Source organism: Lagenorhynchus albirostris, chromosome 13 (assembly GCF_949774975.1).
Source record: "Lagenorhynchus albirostris chromosome 13, mLagAlb1.1, whole genome shotgun sequence".
In the NCBI taxonomy this organism is placed as follows: domain Eukaryota; kingdom Metazoa; phylum Chordata; class Mammalia; order Artiodactyla; family Delphinidae; genus Lagenorhynchus; species Lagenorhynchus albirostris.
In genome coordinates, this window is record NC_083107.1 from 27441822 (window position 1) to 27457682 (window position 15861).

Consider the following 15861-nt stretch of genomic DNA (forward strand, 5'->3'; position numbering starts at 1 on the left):
CAATTTTAAGATATGTTTTGGAGGTTGAGTTGTCAGGACTTACTAATGGATTGGATGGGGTGTATGATGGAAAGAGGTACATGAGGAGTGATTCCTGGATTTGCATTTTTGACTTGGGCAACTGGATAGTACCATTAGCTGAGATGGGGTAGCTGAGTGGTGGGGAGCATCAGGTTTGGGAGTGGAGATAGTTTGGTGATAGATGATTTTTTTGTTTTTCTATGTTAAAATTTGAGATGGCTTTTGAAAATCCAATTGGAGTTGTTAAATTATAGCTGGGTATTTGAGTCTAGTGCTCAGAATTGAAGGTACAGATTAGGAAGTCTACCACTGTAATAGATAGTATTATAAAGACATGGGATTAGCTGGCATTTCTTGGTGAGAGGGCATAGGTAGGGAAGAGAAGAGCTTTTACGAATATTTAGAAAAAGAATAGAGGAGGAGGAGCCCAGGACGGAGATTGAGAAGGCATGTCAGTAAAAGGATGAAAATCACTTAGTGTGGTATCATTGAAGTCTAGAGAAAATGGTGTTTTAAGAAGGAAGGTATATTTAAACCATAACAAATGCTGCCTTTAGGTACAGTAGGATGGATGCTAACTAATGGGGGCTGAGGAAGTAGAAGTTTTGCTGGGAAGGGGAGCAGAGAAATGAGATGGTAGCTGGAGGGAAATGTGTAGGTAAGGACAGGTTTCTTAAAGTCATGTTTAAATAGCCATGAGAATGACTTAGTGGAGTGGGAGAAATATATAATACAGGATAGGGATAAAAGGGAATAACTGCAGGAGTAAAGTTCTTAGAGACAACAAGAATGACTGTAGATAAGAGCTTGAAATACTTTTTCCATTGTTATAGGAGGGTGGACAGAATAGGAGTTTCAGATGTAAGTAGGTTGGTTGAGGAGAGGAATTTTTTTTTCCTGTGAAGTGCAGCTGAGAGCCAGAGAGAGGGTAGACATTTGAGGAGAGGAGAAGTAAGGTTTTCACACATTTTGGAGACTACAAAGTGATTTTTTGGTGGTGGTATTTGGCGGGATAATTTCATTATTTTTAACTGGTGTCTGGCTGCCCAATTTAAATTTGTCGTAAGATAGCTAAACTGAGTCTAGCAGCACAGTTACGTGATTTCTCTCCAGCAGTGTCAGGTTCTTGGGTATAATCTTGGAGTAAATGTATAGTTGGGTTTATCCAAAATTAAGTTTTTCTAGATTAGTTTAATTGAGAAAGAAAGGCACGGAGGAATTGTAATTCAGTCCTTTCATTTTATGATGAGAATTCTGTGATGAATACTGTCAAACACTTACATATTTTTCAGTAAATAAGGAAACAAAATTTTGGATTTTCCTAAAAAAAATACTCATCTAGCATTGGGGCAACATTAATACAATTGGATTACTCTGTGGTTTATGTAACTTAAATACCTGATTTCCAAATAAATTTGCTTCTGGGTTTGTAATTCTGTTTCTCTTTCTTAGATCTTTCTTAGATCTTTCTCTTTCTTAATCTCCATGCCATTTTTTTAAAAGGTCTGTCTATGATGGTGAGGAACATGGACGATTCATGGAGAAGCTTGAAACTCGCATCCGCAATCATGACCGAGAAATTGAGAAAATGTGTAACTTTCATTACCAGGGCTTTGTGGACTCTATAACGGAACTGCTGAAAGTAAGAGGAGAAGCCCAGAAACTCAAAGTAAGGAGACTCTAAGACTTGTTTCTCTCTGTCTTGGGGTTTTGATGAACATTAAGAGTGGGGAATACATTGCAGGTGACATATTTGTACTAAACATTTTTGAATAGTAAGAAAGGAGTTTATACTGCAACATAGATAACTGGGATTATGGCTTTTAGCTGGAAAGGATACTGTTTTAAGTTAAAATTTATTTGGGATAACTATGTGTGGATGAGAACCAATGACAAGAATCAGTTTCTTTCACACAGAAACTCGGTTGACTCTTCATGTCATCTGTCTGCTTCCTTGCTAGATGAAAGCCATCACTATTGGATGACAGAATTGCAAGGCATGGCTGTAGAAGTCTTTGCAGCAAGGCAATCTGAGCCAAAGGAAATATAAAATTAGTGGTAGTTGGGGAATGTCTTCTACCAAAGCATGAAGGTTCTTTCTTGATATGACAGATTTAAGTTCAGGAAAGAGGCTAGCTATATTGGTTTTGTCCCTGGCATAGCAAATTCACGTATCTTGGGTAACTGACTTTGATACAGAAATATTACTGTATTTGATTATGGGATGCTGTCCTAGTGCCCATTGTTACATAATAAACAATATATACCATATTATCTTTATAAAATTTCCAAAATTTTGAAGTCCAAAACACATTGGGTCCCAAGATTTCAGATAAGAGTTTATGGACCTGTACAACAACTATCCAATCATCATAAGAAATATAATATTGCCAACAAAATTAAATCTCTCTTTTTTATCCTTCTCAGTGACTCTCTCCACCCTCCCCTCCAAAAGTAACAAGTCTTCTGATTTGTTGTTAATGTTCTTTAATGCTTAACTATTTTAATTGAAATTAACTTAGATTCCTTTCTCAGTCAATGTACCAAATTTAATTTCAGATGAACTAAAGAGTTAAATGTAAAAAAACCATAAAGGAACTAGTAGAAAATATAGATGAATATTTATGTGATTTTTAGGAGTGAGGGATACATTTCTAAACACAGTTCCTAAGCCAGAAAGAAAATATTGATAGGTACGACAACATTAAAATGAAAGAACTTTCTACGTAGAAGTTAAAAATGTAAAGGTAAATGATAAATAAAAATATTTACAAATACACATGACAAATGATTGATATCCTAACATAGAAAAAGCCTACAAATTAATAGGAAAAATATGAACACTCTAATAGAAAACTGAGAAATACATGTTAATATACAGGTTACATAAGAAGAAATATAAGGGGACTCTACAATTTAGAATTAAAGGAATGCAAATTTAAACAATAAAGTGCCACCTAATAAAATGACAAAAATGAAACAAATATTAAGATTGGAGATGATACCTATCAACCTGGGAATGCCTGGTTGGAATGTAGACTGTTACAACTTTTAAGGAGAGCAATTTTATTTATCAATACTAAAAACACCACATAGTTTTAAGATTTATTCTACAGCTACAGGTGCATGTACAGAGATGTTCATGTGTTTTTTTTTTAATGACTAAAACTTTAAGATGTCCCTGAAAGTGATGTACTAGAGGATTAGTAAAATAAATCATGGTATATCCATTTAAAAGAGTAATAAACTACAATATATTGTAGAAGGATATCTGACATGGGAAAGCATTAGAAATGTTTGCTTAATGTATAAAGCAGATTAAAAAGTATGAACAATTTGATTCCATTTAAAAAGTTATACTGAGTTTTGGGGGGCTGAAAAGCGTCAGATGGACAGAAGTATCTGAAATATGTGAAAACAAAGATATGGGGCTTCTGCCAGGAGCTGTGTGTGCTGTTTGTCCTCACTCAGCCATCCCAGCTTCCCATCCATCTTCACCTTGGGCTGTTCTTGATGCCTGTATTCCAAAACCTCTCCCTCTGCTCCTTGGGCTCTTTGTCCATGATGGGCAACGGGGTGCTCTGTGTCTGGTTACTGAAGTAGTCATGTGGTTAAGTACCTGAATATTGCCCATAATGCTCACCATTAACACCTGGGAGACTCTGCTCTAGGGGACATCCATTCAACCTGTGTTAAGAGCCTATGGAACTTAGAAATTCTTGAACTTGAGAAAAGAGTTTAGAAAATGGAAAAGGTTAAGTATTACCTACTGTCAGTACTATTTGAACATAACAATGAAAAATCCTACTCTCTCTAGGATGTCCATTATTTCTTTTGATTCACAGTATGTATGTTGGTATGTGTGTGTATATATATACACACATACATATATATGTTCTCTGAAGCAACAAGTAGCATCCTAGACAGGCAGTATAGATTTCCTCCCATTGTTATGTTCAAATAGTATTGAAATAGTAATTACCTTTCTTATCAGAAGCTTTGGTTAGGCTCCTATGGATGTTTTAGAACTCTGGTTTGCATGAAATCAATTTAGTGGGCCATGATCAGTATTTTTAATAAAAATTGAAATAGAATAAAAAAGGAAGCAACGAAGTGTATTACATGCAGTAAGTCCAAACATTGTTTCTTAAAAATTTTGTTTCTCTGTGTGTGTGTGTGCACGCGTCTGCATTCCCTATACTTGTGTACTGGGTTGCAATGTAAAATATATTTCTTACAATGAGTTTGAGGTAAAAAAAATTTCAGAAATGGTAAACAAGTTATTTTAGTAGAAACAGCAATGCTGAATTTAGTAGTATTTATGGAAGGTTGAATTTTTTGAAATCTGTTTATGTGAAAAAAAATCTATTCTTGAACAATGATCACTCAAGGCAACCCACCCCATTTTTATTCACATCGCTTAAAAGCTTTTTCTTGTATTGAGCTGATATTAATCCCATTTTTGAATAACATTCATTTATTGGTTTGAATAATAAACTTTTCAATCTCACTTATTCTAGACCAAGGATCAACAAGCTATATCTTGCAGGCCAAATCCAGCTTGCCTCCTAATTTTGTAATAAAGTTTTATTGGAACACAGCAATGCCCATTCATTTATGTTATGTTTATGGCTGCATTTTTGCTACAATGGCAGTGCATGTGGTAATCTGCTCAGAAAGTGATAGTCCAGGTATAGTGTATAGTGTATAGTTTAGGGCAAAGTTTTCAAAGGTGTGTTCCTGAAAAACTAGTTTCTTAAGATGATCCTCAATAAAAGGATGTTACATAAAATAAGTTGGAAAACACTGTATGATATTTCCTTGGGCTTCAGGAAGTCCTGAATAAACTAACCTGTTTAGTGGTATTTCCCATACATATTGGTGTGTGTGTGTGTGTGTGTGTGTGTGTGTGTGTGTGTGTGTGTGTGTGTGTGTGTGTGTGTGTGTGTGTGTGTGTGTGTGTGTGTGTGTGTGTGTGTGTACAGAGTGCAGAGTACCTTTTAACTACCATTTCTTGGTGTTCCAAGAGACATAATAGGAAATGCTGGGTTAAGGTAGTGTCTTAAAAGCGTAAGGAGTCGCAGTTATTGGTGGAAGTATGGAAAGCTTCTATTAAAGAAAGCTTTAGAAGTTAATGTTGCTCATATTTTGATAATGTTTAAGAAAGTGAGGAAATTACTATTCTATATACTTAATTTTTTTTATATCAGTTGATTCTTCAAAAGTGGCTACCAAAATAAGTGGTGCCAGTTCCTTTAAATTATGAACTGTACCTAATTTTAAAGCTTGTTCACCTGATTTTGACTGTGTGATCGAGAGATTAATTTAGAAAAATGGGAATGTGGAAGTGTTAGAAACTATTAAGAATTAATAATCCAAAAAATTAAGATAAAACGTTTTCTAAAATTAGATAAGTAGAAATATTTGACCTGAGTTAAAAAGTTCAATTTATACTCAAGTTTTCCAGGAATACATTGGTGAAGTGAGGACTGTCTATGAAAAAATTTGTTCTTTGTACACATAGTAGAGATGGTAAGGTTCTTTGTGGGTTATTTTTTCTATTATATTTTTTCTTTCCTTTCCAAATGAAAGTGTGATCTTTAGTTATGTTATTTTAGTTTGTAATATTTCAAACTGAACATATTTTTTAGTAATTTTTTTTATTGTTCAAAAGGTCATACAAATGTTCAGTAGAAAAGTTGATATAATTTCATCCCAAGAGAACACCACTAAACCAAAATGTGGTGGAATATGGAAACAATCTGAATACCTATTCTTAGTCTTTTCATTTAAAATTTTGATCTTATCCAACTATTATCTAAGTGTTTTTTATGAGTCTAAATTGTCTTCTCTCCACAGAATCAAGTGACGGATACTAATAGAAAACTACAACATGAGGGAAAGGAAGTAAGGCCAGTTTACCTTTTGAAAAAATCTTTTCTGTTTCCTGTCATTCTCTTTGATAACTGTGTTCTTGATTTAGTGGCTTGTAAGACCATATGCAGCATGTTGGAGGAACTTGGACATTATCTTTGCTTCTCCTAATGTTTATCTGAAGTAAATGAATATAGCACTAGAAAGCTTAATGAGAGTATGTAGCCGCCTTCCTTAGCTGTGTTTTTAAATCACTTGAGTAGTCATAATATGGCCAATGCTGTTTCCTCTGCCTGGAATGTTCTTTCCCACATGTTTACCTACTTCAGACTTTTGCTCCTCACATGTTACCTCCTTCATGAGGCCTTTTCTAACCACCTTATTTAGAATTGCAGTCTCATGTTCACGCCATGTATTCTTTTTATCTTTCCTGCTTTATTTTTCTCCATTGCACCTATCATGCTTTGGTATTATACAGTTTTCCTTATATGTTTGTTTTTTGTTTGTCTCTTTCCATTAGAAATTAAGCTCCATGAGGTCAGGAATTTTTTTTTTTTTTAACTGCATTGCCATATCCCCTCTACCTGCCTAAACAGTGACTGGCACAACATGAATATGCATAAGTATTTGTTTAAAAAAAAAAGAATCTTTGATTCTGTTAATTGATATACTCACCATTTAAATCATCATAGTTTATAAGATTATTTTACATCCATTTTCTCACTTAATCCTCATGACAGACCTATGACAAGGTCAGGACTGGTATTATCACTACTTTATTGATTAGGAAACTAGAACAGATGATTTGGTAAAGTTTACATAGTAATTGGAAGGCTGGGACTAAAACCCAAGTTTTCTGACTTACAGTCTATTACCGTTCTCTGTATCATATACCTTCCTCATTGCCTAATACTTACTTAATGTTTAATTTTAATAATCTTTAAGATTAGCCTTTGATTGTCTTATCAGTAACTTAATCAGGACCATTCCCTTTTTTCTTTTTTGCGTAGTATCTAAGTAGATAACTTTTAGGAAAGGGTATGGGATAAATACTATAAGAGGCCATGTAGATTATTGCTTTTTAAAAGTTTGTCTCACATATTTTAAGTTTTTGCAAAGAATGCAGTTTCTTCTAGTTTTATTGTGGTATGACTTCAGATGGAAGACTTTAAAATGTTGTGAGAAGAAAAGTGAGTTACTCTTCATTAAACTGGAACTCTTGGAAAAGCCACAACTTCTAACTGTGTGGTTTATTTGTTGAAATACAGATTTAGTTGCAGATTATTTTCAAGATTCATTTGAAGCTGTATAGGAAGAACTGTTTTCCTCTAGGAGTCTAGCACTGATGACAGAAATATAGGATCTTCTTAGAAGATTGATGAAATATAAATCATGAAGAGTCTGAAGAGGGTGTGGAGCAAATATGCATGCTTTTTCTTTTCTCCTGGATAGCCCCTGAATTTTAAGATTTCATTTCACCTAGCCTTTTCTAATGTAGTATGTATGCATCTTGGGGAGAAAGTGGGAAACCATACAGGGATGTTTTACTGGTTGAGAAAAGCAGTTCCGTAGTCCACTTGGCAGATCTTACTATGAAACTGTCTGGGATTTTCTGATGAATTGAACATAGGGTGGAAAAATGTGACTGAAAGCTTTTTATTTACAGCTGTTGGCATAATTCAGTTTTTTCCCCTCTTGCTAAGCTGGTAATAGCAATGGAAGAGCTGAAGCAGTGTCGACTACAACAGAGAAATATTTCTGCCACTGTTGATAAATTAATGCTGTGTCTTCCAGGTGAGGAACTGGAAATAGAGTAGAATTCTTGATGCAATTCCTTTAGCTTTAATTAGTCTTTTCACTTTCTCTAAATAATGCTTGTGTGCTCTTTTTCCCCTTCTCTTTCAAGTCCTGGAGATGTATAGCAAACTGAGGGACCAGATGAAAACTAAAAGGTAAGATATTTTTTTGTTGAATACTTTGTATTATCTAAAATTTCTGTTATTTAGAATTTTTTTAAAAGTCCATATTTAGCATAACCTTTCAAAAAATAATTAAGTCCATATAACATCTTCTCTTGCCTTTTGTATATCTATTGATTCATCCTGAGAGTTATTTACATATGCTGATGTATTTTGTCATGTATTATGTTTAATAAAAAACACTACACGTAGTTTGATTTTTAGAAGACCCAGCTTTTTAGGGGAAAAGCATGTAACTGTTTTAGTGATAGTTAATTTGAGAAACATGCTTTGGTTTAGTATTATAGTAGAAAAAATAGTTACTGGTTTTGCTGGGGTGGATCAGTCAGGGTTCTCCGTTGAAATAGAACCAGTGGTGTGTGTGTGTGTGTGTGCAGAGAGAGAGAGAGAGAGAGAGAGATTTTTTTAGCAAATTGGTTCACATGATTATGGAGGTCCAAATCTGCATAGTAGGCTGATAGGCTAGTGTCAGGGAAGAGTAAATATTGTTGCCTGAGTCTGAAGGCAGTCTGCTGGCAGAATTCCGTCTTCCTCTGGGGAGTTTAGTCTTTTTCCTATCAAGGCCTTTAACTGATTTAATGAGGCCCACCCACATTATGGAGAATGTTCATCTTTACTCAGTCTACTGATTTAAGTGCTAATAATCTCATGTAAAAAAATAACTTCACAGAAATATCCAGAATAATATTTGACCAAATCTCTGGGTACTGTGGCCTAACCAAGTTGATATATAAAATTAACCATCACAAGGAACAAGGTCAAGGCTAAGTTCAGAGGAGTCTTTTCCTGTGTGTTATTTTCATCTGGTTTTATTCCACAGGAAACTTGATAGTGACTCTTTGGCTCTTCTTCCCAAACTAGAGTAAGCATCTCCACCCTCTCTGCCCTGGAGTACCCTGTGGTATGATGGGGGTATGTGAAGCTATAAGATAAACAGGACACATCTTCCTGGAATGTTAATTTTACCTAGTTTTGAGGGGAAAAGTATGGAATTAAAATGTATTTAATACTGAAATAAGATTAAAAATATTGTGAATAAAAATGATAAATTCTCAAGAATTTTAACATTAAAGCATGAGGCATCAATATTTTTTGAATTTCTTAAGATTATTTCCCAGACTGCCTTCTCCCTGGGAGGATACATTCATATAAGAGAACATAGGTTGAACAGTATGAGAAATTCTGTTCAGTGAGATAGAAAGTAATATTATTTCCCTGATAACCTTTTTGTGAAGTTCTAAAATTATAGAAAATTACAGAGATTAAAAAAAAGCTTCAGTATCAACTTCTCTGAATTAACAGATAGCAACAATTCCAGTTTTGATTCATATATATGTAAATATTTATGACATATATATAAACACATATGGACAGAAAGAGGTAAAATGTACATTTTAAAAAATTATAGATAAAACTCATATCCCCTTCCTCAGTCCTATCCCTTTCCCTACTCTGTTGGGGAAACTAGTATCATAAATTTGGTGTGTCCTTCTAGTCCATGTTTTTTTTTTTTTTTTTTTTTAACATCTTTATTGGGGTATAATTACTTTACAATGGTGTGTTAGTTTCTGCTTTATTACAAAGTGAATCAGTTATACATATACATATGTTCCCATATCTCTTCCCTCTTGTGTCTCCCTCCCTCCCACCCTCCCTATCCCACCCCTCCAGGCTGTCACAAAGCACCGAGCCAATATCCCTGTGCCATGCGGCTGCTTCCCACTAGCTATCTACCTTACTACGTTTGTTAGTGTGTATATGTCCATGACTCTCTCGCCCCGTCACAGCTCGCCCTTCCCCCTCCCCATAACCTCAAGTCCGTTCTCTAGGAGGTCTGCGTCTTTATTCCTGCCTTACCCCTAGGTTCTTCATGACACATTTTTTTTTTCTTAAATTCCATATATATGTGTTAGCATACTGTATTTGTCTTTTTCTTTCTGACTTACTTCACTGTGTATGACAGACTCTAGGTCTATCCACCTCATTACAAATAGCTCAATTTCGTTTCTTTTTATGGCTGAGTAATATTCCATTGTATATATGTGCCACATCTTCTTTATCCATTCATCCGATGATAGACACTTAGGTTGTTTCCATCTCTGGGCTATTGTAAATAGAGATGCGATGAACATTTTGGTACATGACTCTTTTTGAATTTCGGTTTTCTCAGGGTATATGCCCAGTAGTGGGATTGCTGGGTCATATGGTAGTTCTATTTGTAGTTTTTTAAGGAACCTCCATACTGTTCTCCATAGTGGCTGAACCAATTCACATTCCCACCAGCAGTGCAAGAGTGTTCCCTTTTCTCCACACCCTCTCCAGCATTTATTGTTTCTAGATTTTTTGATGATGGCCATTCTGACTGGTGTGAGATGATATCTCATTGTAGTTTTGATTTGCATTTCTCTAATGATTAATGATGTTGAGCATTCTTTCATGTGTTTGTTGGCAGTCTGTATATCTTCTTTGGAGAAATGTCTATTTAGGTCTTCTGCCCATTTTTGGATTGGGTTGTTTGTTTCTTTGTTGTTGAGCTGCATGAGCTGCTTGTAAATTTTGGAGATTAATCCTTTGTCGGTTGCTTCATTTGCAAATATTTTCTCCCATTCTGAGGGTTGTCTTTTGGTCTTGTTTATGGTTTCCTTTGCTGTGCAAAAGCTTTGAAGTTTCATTAGGTCCCATTTGTTTATTTTTGTTTTTATTTCCATTACTCTAGGGGGTGGGTCAGAAAGAATCTTGCTCTGATTTATGTCATAGAGTGTTCTGCCTGTGTTTTCCTCTAAGAGTTTGATAGTTTCTGGCCTTATATTTAGGTCTTTAATCCATTTTGAGTTTATTTTTGTGTATGGTGTTAGTGAGTGTTCTAATTTCATTCTTTTACATGTACCTGTCCAGTTTTCCCAGCACCACTTATTGAAGAGGCTGTCCTTTTTCCACTGTACATTCCTGCCACCTTTATCAAAGATAAGGTGTCCATATGTGCATGGGTTTATCTCTGGGCTTTCTATCCTGTTCCATTGATCTATCTTTCTGTTTTTGTGCCAGTACCGTACCGTCTTGATAACTGTAGCTTTGTAGTATAGTCTGAAGTCAGGGAGCCTGATTCCTCCAGTTCCTTTTTTTGTTCTCAAGATTGCTTTGGCTATTCGGGGTCTTTTGTGTTTCCATACAAATTGTGAAATTTTTTGTTCTAGTTCTGTGAAAAATGCCAGTGGTAGTTTGATAGGGATTGCATTGAATGTATAGATTGCTTTGGGTAGTAGAGTCATTTTCACAATGTTGATTCTTCCAATCCAAGAACATGGTATATGTCTCCATCTATTTGTATCATCTTTAATTTCTTTCATCAGTGTCTTATAGTTTTCTGCATACAGGTCTTTTGTCTCCTTAGGTAGGTTTATTCCTAGATATTTTATTCTTTTTGTTGCAATGGTAAATGGGAGTGTTTTCTTGATTTCACTTTCAGATTTTTCATCATTAGTATATAGGAATGCCAGAGATTTCTGCATTAATTTTGTATCCTGCTACTTTACCAAATTCATTGATTAGCTCTAGTAGTTTTCTGGTAGCATCTTTAGGATTCTCTATGTATAGGATCATGTCATCTGCAAACAGTGACAGCTTTACTACTTCTTTTCCGATTTGGATTCCTTTTATTTCCTTCTCTTCTCTGATTGCTGTGGCTAAAACTTCCAAAACTATGTTGAATAAGAGTGGTGAGAGTGGGCACCCTTGTCTTGTTCCTGATCTTAGTGGAAATGCTTTCAGTTTTTCACCATTGAGGATGATGTTTGCTGTGGGCTTGTCGTATATGGCCTTTATTATGTTGAGGAAAGTTCCCTCTATGCCTACTTTCTGCAGGGTTTTTATCATAAATGGGTGTTGAATTTTGTCAAAAGCTTTCTCTGCATCTATTGAGATGATCATATGGTTTTTCTCCTTCAATTTGTTAATATGGTTTATCACATTGATAGATTTGCGTATATTGAAGAATCCTTGCATTCCTGGAATAAACCCCACTTGATCATGGTATATGATCCTTTTAATGTGCTGTTGGATTCTGTTTGCTAGTATTTTGTTGAGGATTTTTGCATCTATGTTCATCAGTGATATTGGTCTGTAGTTTTCTTTCTTTGTGACATCCTTGCCTGGTTTTGGTATCAAGGTGATGGTGGCCTCGTAGAATGAGTTTGGGAGTGTTCCTCCCTCTGCTATATTTTGGAAGAGTTTGAGAAGGATAGGTATTAGCTCTTCTCTAAATGTTTGATAGAATTCGCCTGTGAAGCCATCTGGTCCTGGGCTTTTCTTTGTTGGAAGATTTTTAATCACAGTTTCAATTTCAGTGCTTGTGATTGGTCTGTTCATATTTTCTATTTCTTCCTGATTCAGTCTTGGCAGGTTGTGCATTTCTAAGAATTTGTCCATTTCTTCCAGATTGTCCATTTTATTGGCATAGAGTTGCTTGTAGTAATCTCTCATGATCTCTTTTATTTCTGCAGTGTCAGTTGTTACCTCTCCTTTTTCATTTCTAATTCTATTGATTTGAGTCTTCTCCCTTTTTTTCTTGATGAGTCTGGCTAGTGGTTTATCTATTTTGTTTATCTTCTCAAAGAACCAGCTTTTAGTTTTATTGATCTTTGCTATTGTTTCCTTCATTTCTTTTTCATTTATTTCTGATCTGATTTTTATGATTTCTTTCCTTCTGCTAGCTTTCGGGTTTTTTTGTTCTTCTTTCTCTAATTGCTTGAGGTGCAAGGTTAGGTTGTTTATTCTAGATGTTTCCTGCTTCTTAAGGTGGGCTTGTATTGCTATAAACTTCCCCCTTAGAACTGCTTTTGCTGCATCCCACAGGTTTTGGGTCATTGTGTCTCCATTGTCATTTGTTTCTAGGTATTTTTTGATTTCCTCTTTGATTTCTTCAGTGATCACTTCATTATTAAGTAGTGTATTGTTTAGTTCCATGTGTTTGTATTTTTTACAGATCTTTTCCTGTAATTGATATCTAGTCTCATGGCGTTGTGGTCAGAAAAGATACTTGATACAATTTCAATTTTCTTAAATTTGCCAAGGCTTGATTTGTGACCCAAGATATGATCTATCCTGGAGAATGTTCCATGAGCACTTGAGAAAAATGTGTATTCTGTTGTTTTTGGATGGAGTGTCCTATAAATATCAATTAAGTCCATCTTATTTAATGTATCATTTAAAGCTTGTATTTCCTTATTTATTTTCATTTTGGATGATCTGTCCTTGGGTGAAAGTGGGGTGTTTAAGTCCCCTACTATGAATGTGTTACTGTCGATTTCCCCTTTTATGGCTGTTAGTATTTGCCTTATGTATTGAGGTGCTCCTATGTTGGGTGCATAAATATTTACAATTGTTATATCTTCTTCTTGGATCGATCCGTTGATCATTATGTAGTGTCCTTCTTTGTCTCTTTTAATAGTCCTTATTTTAAAGTCTATTTTGTCTGATATGAGAATTGCTACTCCAGCTTTCTTTTGGTTTCCATTTGCATGGAATATCTTTTTCCATCCCCTTACTTTTAGTCGGTATGTGTCTCTAGGTCTGAAGTGGGTCTCTTGTAGACAGCATGTATAAGGGTCTTGTTTTTGTATCCATTCAGCTAATCTGTGTCTTTTGGTGGGAGCATTTAGTCCACTTACATTTAAGGTAATTATCGATATGTATGTTCCTATTCCCATTTTCTATATTGTTTTGGGTTCGTTATTATAGGTCTTTTCCTTCTCTTGTGTTTCTTGCCTAGAGAAGATCCTTTAGCATTTGTTGTAAAGCTGGTTTGGTGGTGCTGAACTCTCTCAGCTTTTGCTTGTCTGTAAAGGTTTTAATTTCTCCATCAAATCTGAATGAGATCCTTGCTGGGTAGAGTAGTCTTGGCTGCAGGTTTTTCTCCTTCATCACTTTCAGTATGTCCTGCCACTCCCTTCTGGCTTGTAGGGTTTCTGCTGAGAGATCAGCTGTTAACCTTATGGGGATTCCCTTATGTGTTATTTGTTGTTTTTCCCTTGCTGCTTTTAATATGCTTTCTTTGTATTTAATTTTTGACAGTTTGATTAATATGTGTCTTGGCGTATTTCTCCTTGTATTTATCCTGTATGGGACTCTCTGTGCTTCCTGGACTTGATTAACTATTTCCTTTCCCATATTAGGGAAGTTTTCAACTATAATCTCTTCAAATATTTTCTCAGTCCCTTTCTTTTTCTCTTCTTCTTCTGGAACCCCTATAATTCGAATGTTGGTGCGTTTAATGTTGTCCCAGAGGTCTCTGAGACTGTCCTCAGTTCTTTTCATTCTTTTTTCTTTATTCTGCTCTGCAGTAGTTATTTCCACTATTTTATCTTCCAGGTCACTTATCCGTTCTTCTGCCTCAGTTATTCTGCTATTGATCCCATCTAGAGTATTTTTAATTTCATTTATTGTGTTGTTCATCGTTGCTTGTTTCATCTTTAGTTCTTCTAGGTCCTTGTTAACTGATTCTTGCATTTTGTCCATTCTATTGTCCATTCTATCTCCAAGATTTCGGATCAACCTTACTATCATTATTCTGAATTCTTTTTCAGGTAGACTGCCTATTTCCTCTTCATTTGTTAGGTCTGGTGCATTTTTATCTTGCTCCTTTATCTGCTGTGTGTTTTTCTGTTTTCTCATTTTGCTTATCTTACTGTGTTTGGGGTCTCCTTTTTGCAGGCTGCAGGTTCGTAGTTCCTCCTGTTTTTGATGTCTGTCTCCAGTGGCTAAGGTTGGTTCAGTGGGTTGTGTAGGCTTCCTGGTGGAGGGGACTAGTGTCTGTGTTGTGGTGGATGAGGCTGGATCTTGTCTCTCTAGTGGGCAGGTTCACGTCTGGTGGTGTGTTTTGGGGTGTCTGTGGCCTTATTATGATTTTAGGCAGCCTCTCTGCTAATGGGTGGGGTTGTGTTCCTGTTTTTCTAGTTGTTTGGCACAGGTTTTCCAGCACTGTGGCTTGCTGGTCGTTGAGTGAAGCTGGGTGCTGGTGTTAAGATGGAGGTCTCTGTGAGATTTTCACCGTTTGATATTATGTGAAGCTGGGAGGTCTCTTGTGGACCAGTGTCCTGAAGTTGGCTCTCCTACCTCAGAGGCAGAGCCCTGACTCCTGGCTGGAGCACCGAGAGCCTTTCATCCACACGGCTCAGAATAAAAGGGAGAAAAAGTAGAGGGAATTAGTAGAAGTATGAGGAAAGAAAGAAGGAAAGGAGGGAAGGAAGGAGGGAAGGAAGGAAGGAAGGAAGAAAGAAAGAAGCAAAGAAGGAAAGAAGGCAAGAAGGAACGAAAGGAGGGAGGGAGGGAGGGAGGAAGGAAGGAAGGAGGGAAAGAAGGAAAAACAGAAAGAAAGAAGATACAGTAAAATTAAAATAAAGTATAATAAAGTTATTGAATTAAAAAATTCTTAATTAGGAAAAAAAAAAAGGGACGGATAGAACCTTAGGACAAATGTTGGAAGCAAAGCTATACAGACAAAGTCTTACACAGAAGCGTACACATACACCCTCACAAAAAGAGGTAAAGGGGGAAAAATCATAAATCTTGCTGTCAGAGACCACCTCCTCAATTTGGGATGATTCGTTGTCTAAGGGAGGGAAGGAAGGAAGGAAGGAAGGAAGAAAGAAAGAAGCAAAGAAGGAAAGAAGGCAAGGAGGAACGAAAGGAGGGTGGGAGGGAGGGAGGAAGGAAGGAAGGAGGGAAAGAAGGAAAAACAGAAAGAAAGAAGTTACAGTAAAAATAAAATAAAGTATAATAAAGTTATTGAATTAAAAAATTCTTAATTAGAAAAAAAAAAGGGACGGATAGAACCTTAGGACAAATGTTGGAAGCAAAGCTATACAGACAAAGTCTTACACAGAAGCGTACACATACACCCTCACAAAAAGAGGTAAAGGGGGAAAAATCATAAATCTTGCTGTCAGAGACCACCTCCTCAATTTGGGATGATTCGTTGTCTAAAGGAGGG

The 15861-nt window shown here is 35.9% G+C and overlaps 1 protein-coding gene across 1 annotated transcript in view; it reads left to right on the forward strand.

The window, feature by feature from the left end:
* Nucleotides 1-15861, forward strand: part of EXOC6B (exocyst complex component 6B) — a 712247-nt gene that overhangs the window by 79536 nt on the left and 616850 nt on the right. Inside the window, exons 2-5 of the mRNA XM_060169979.1 lie at nt 1525-1690; nt 5881-5928; nt 7599-7689; nt 7802-7847. Coding sequence (XP_060025962.1) covers nt 1525-1690; nt 5881-5928; nt 7599-7689; nt 7802-7847 — 351 coding nt within the window. The remainder of the gene's footprint in view (nt 1-1524; nt 1691-5880; nt 5929-7598; nt 7690-7801; nt 7848-15861) is intronic.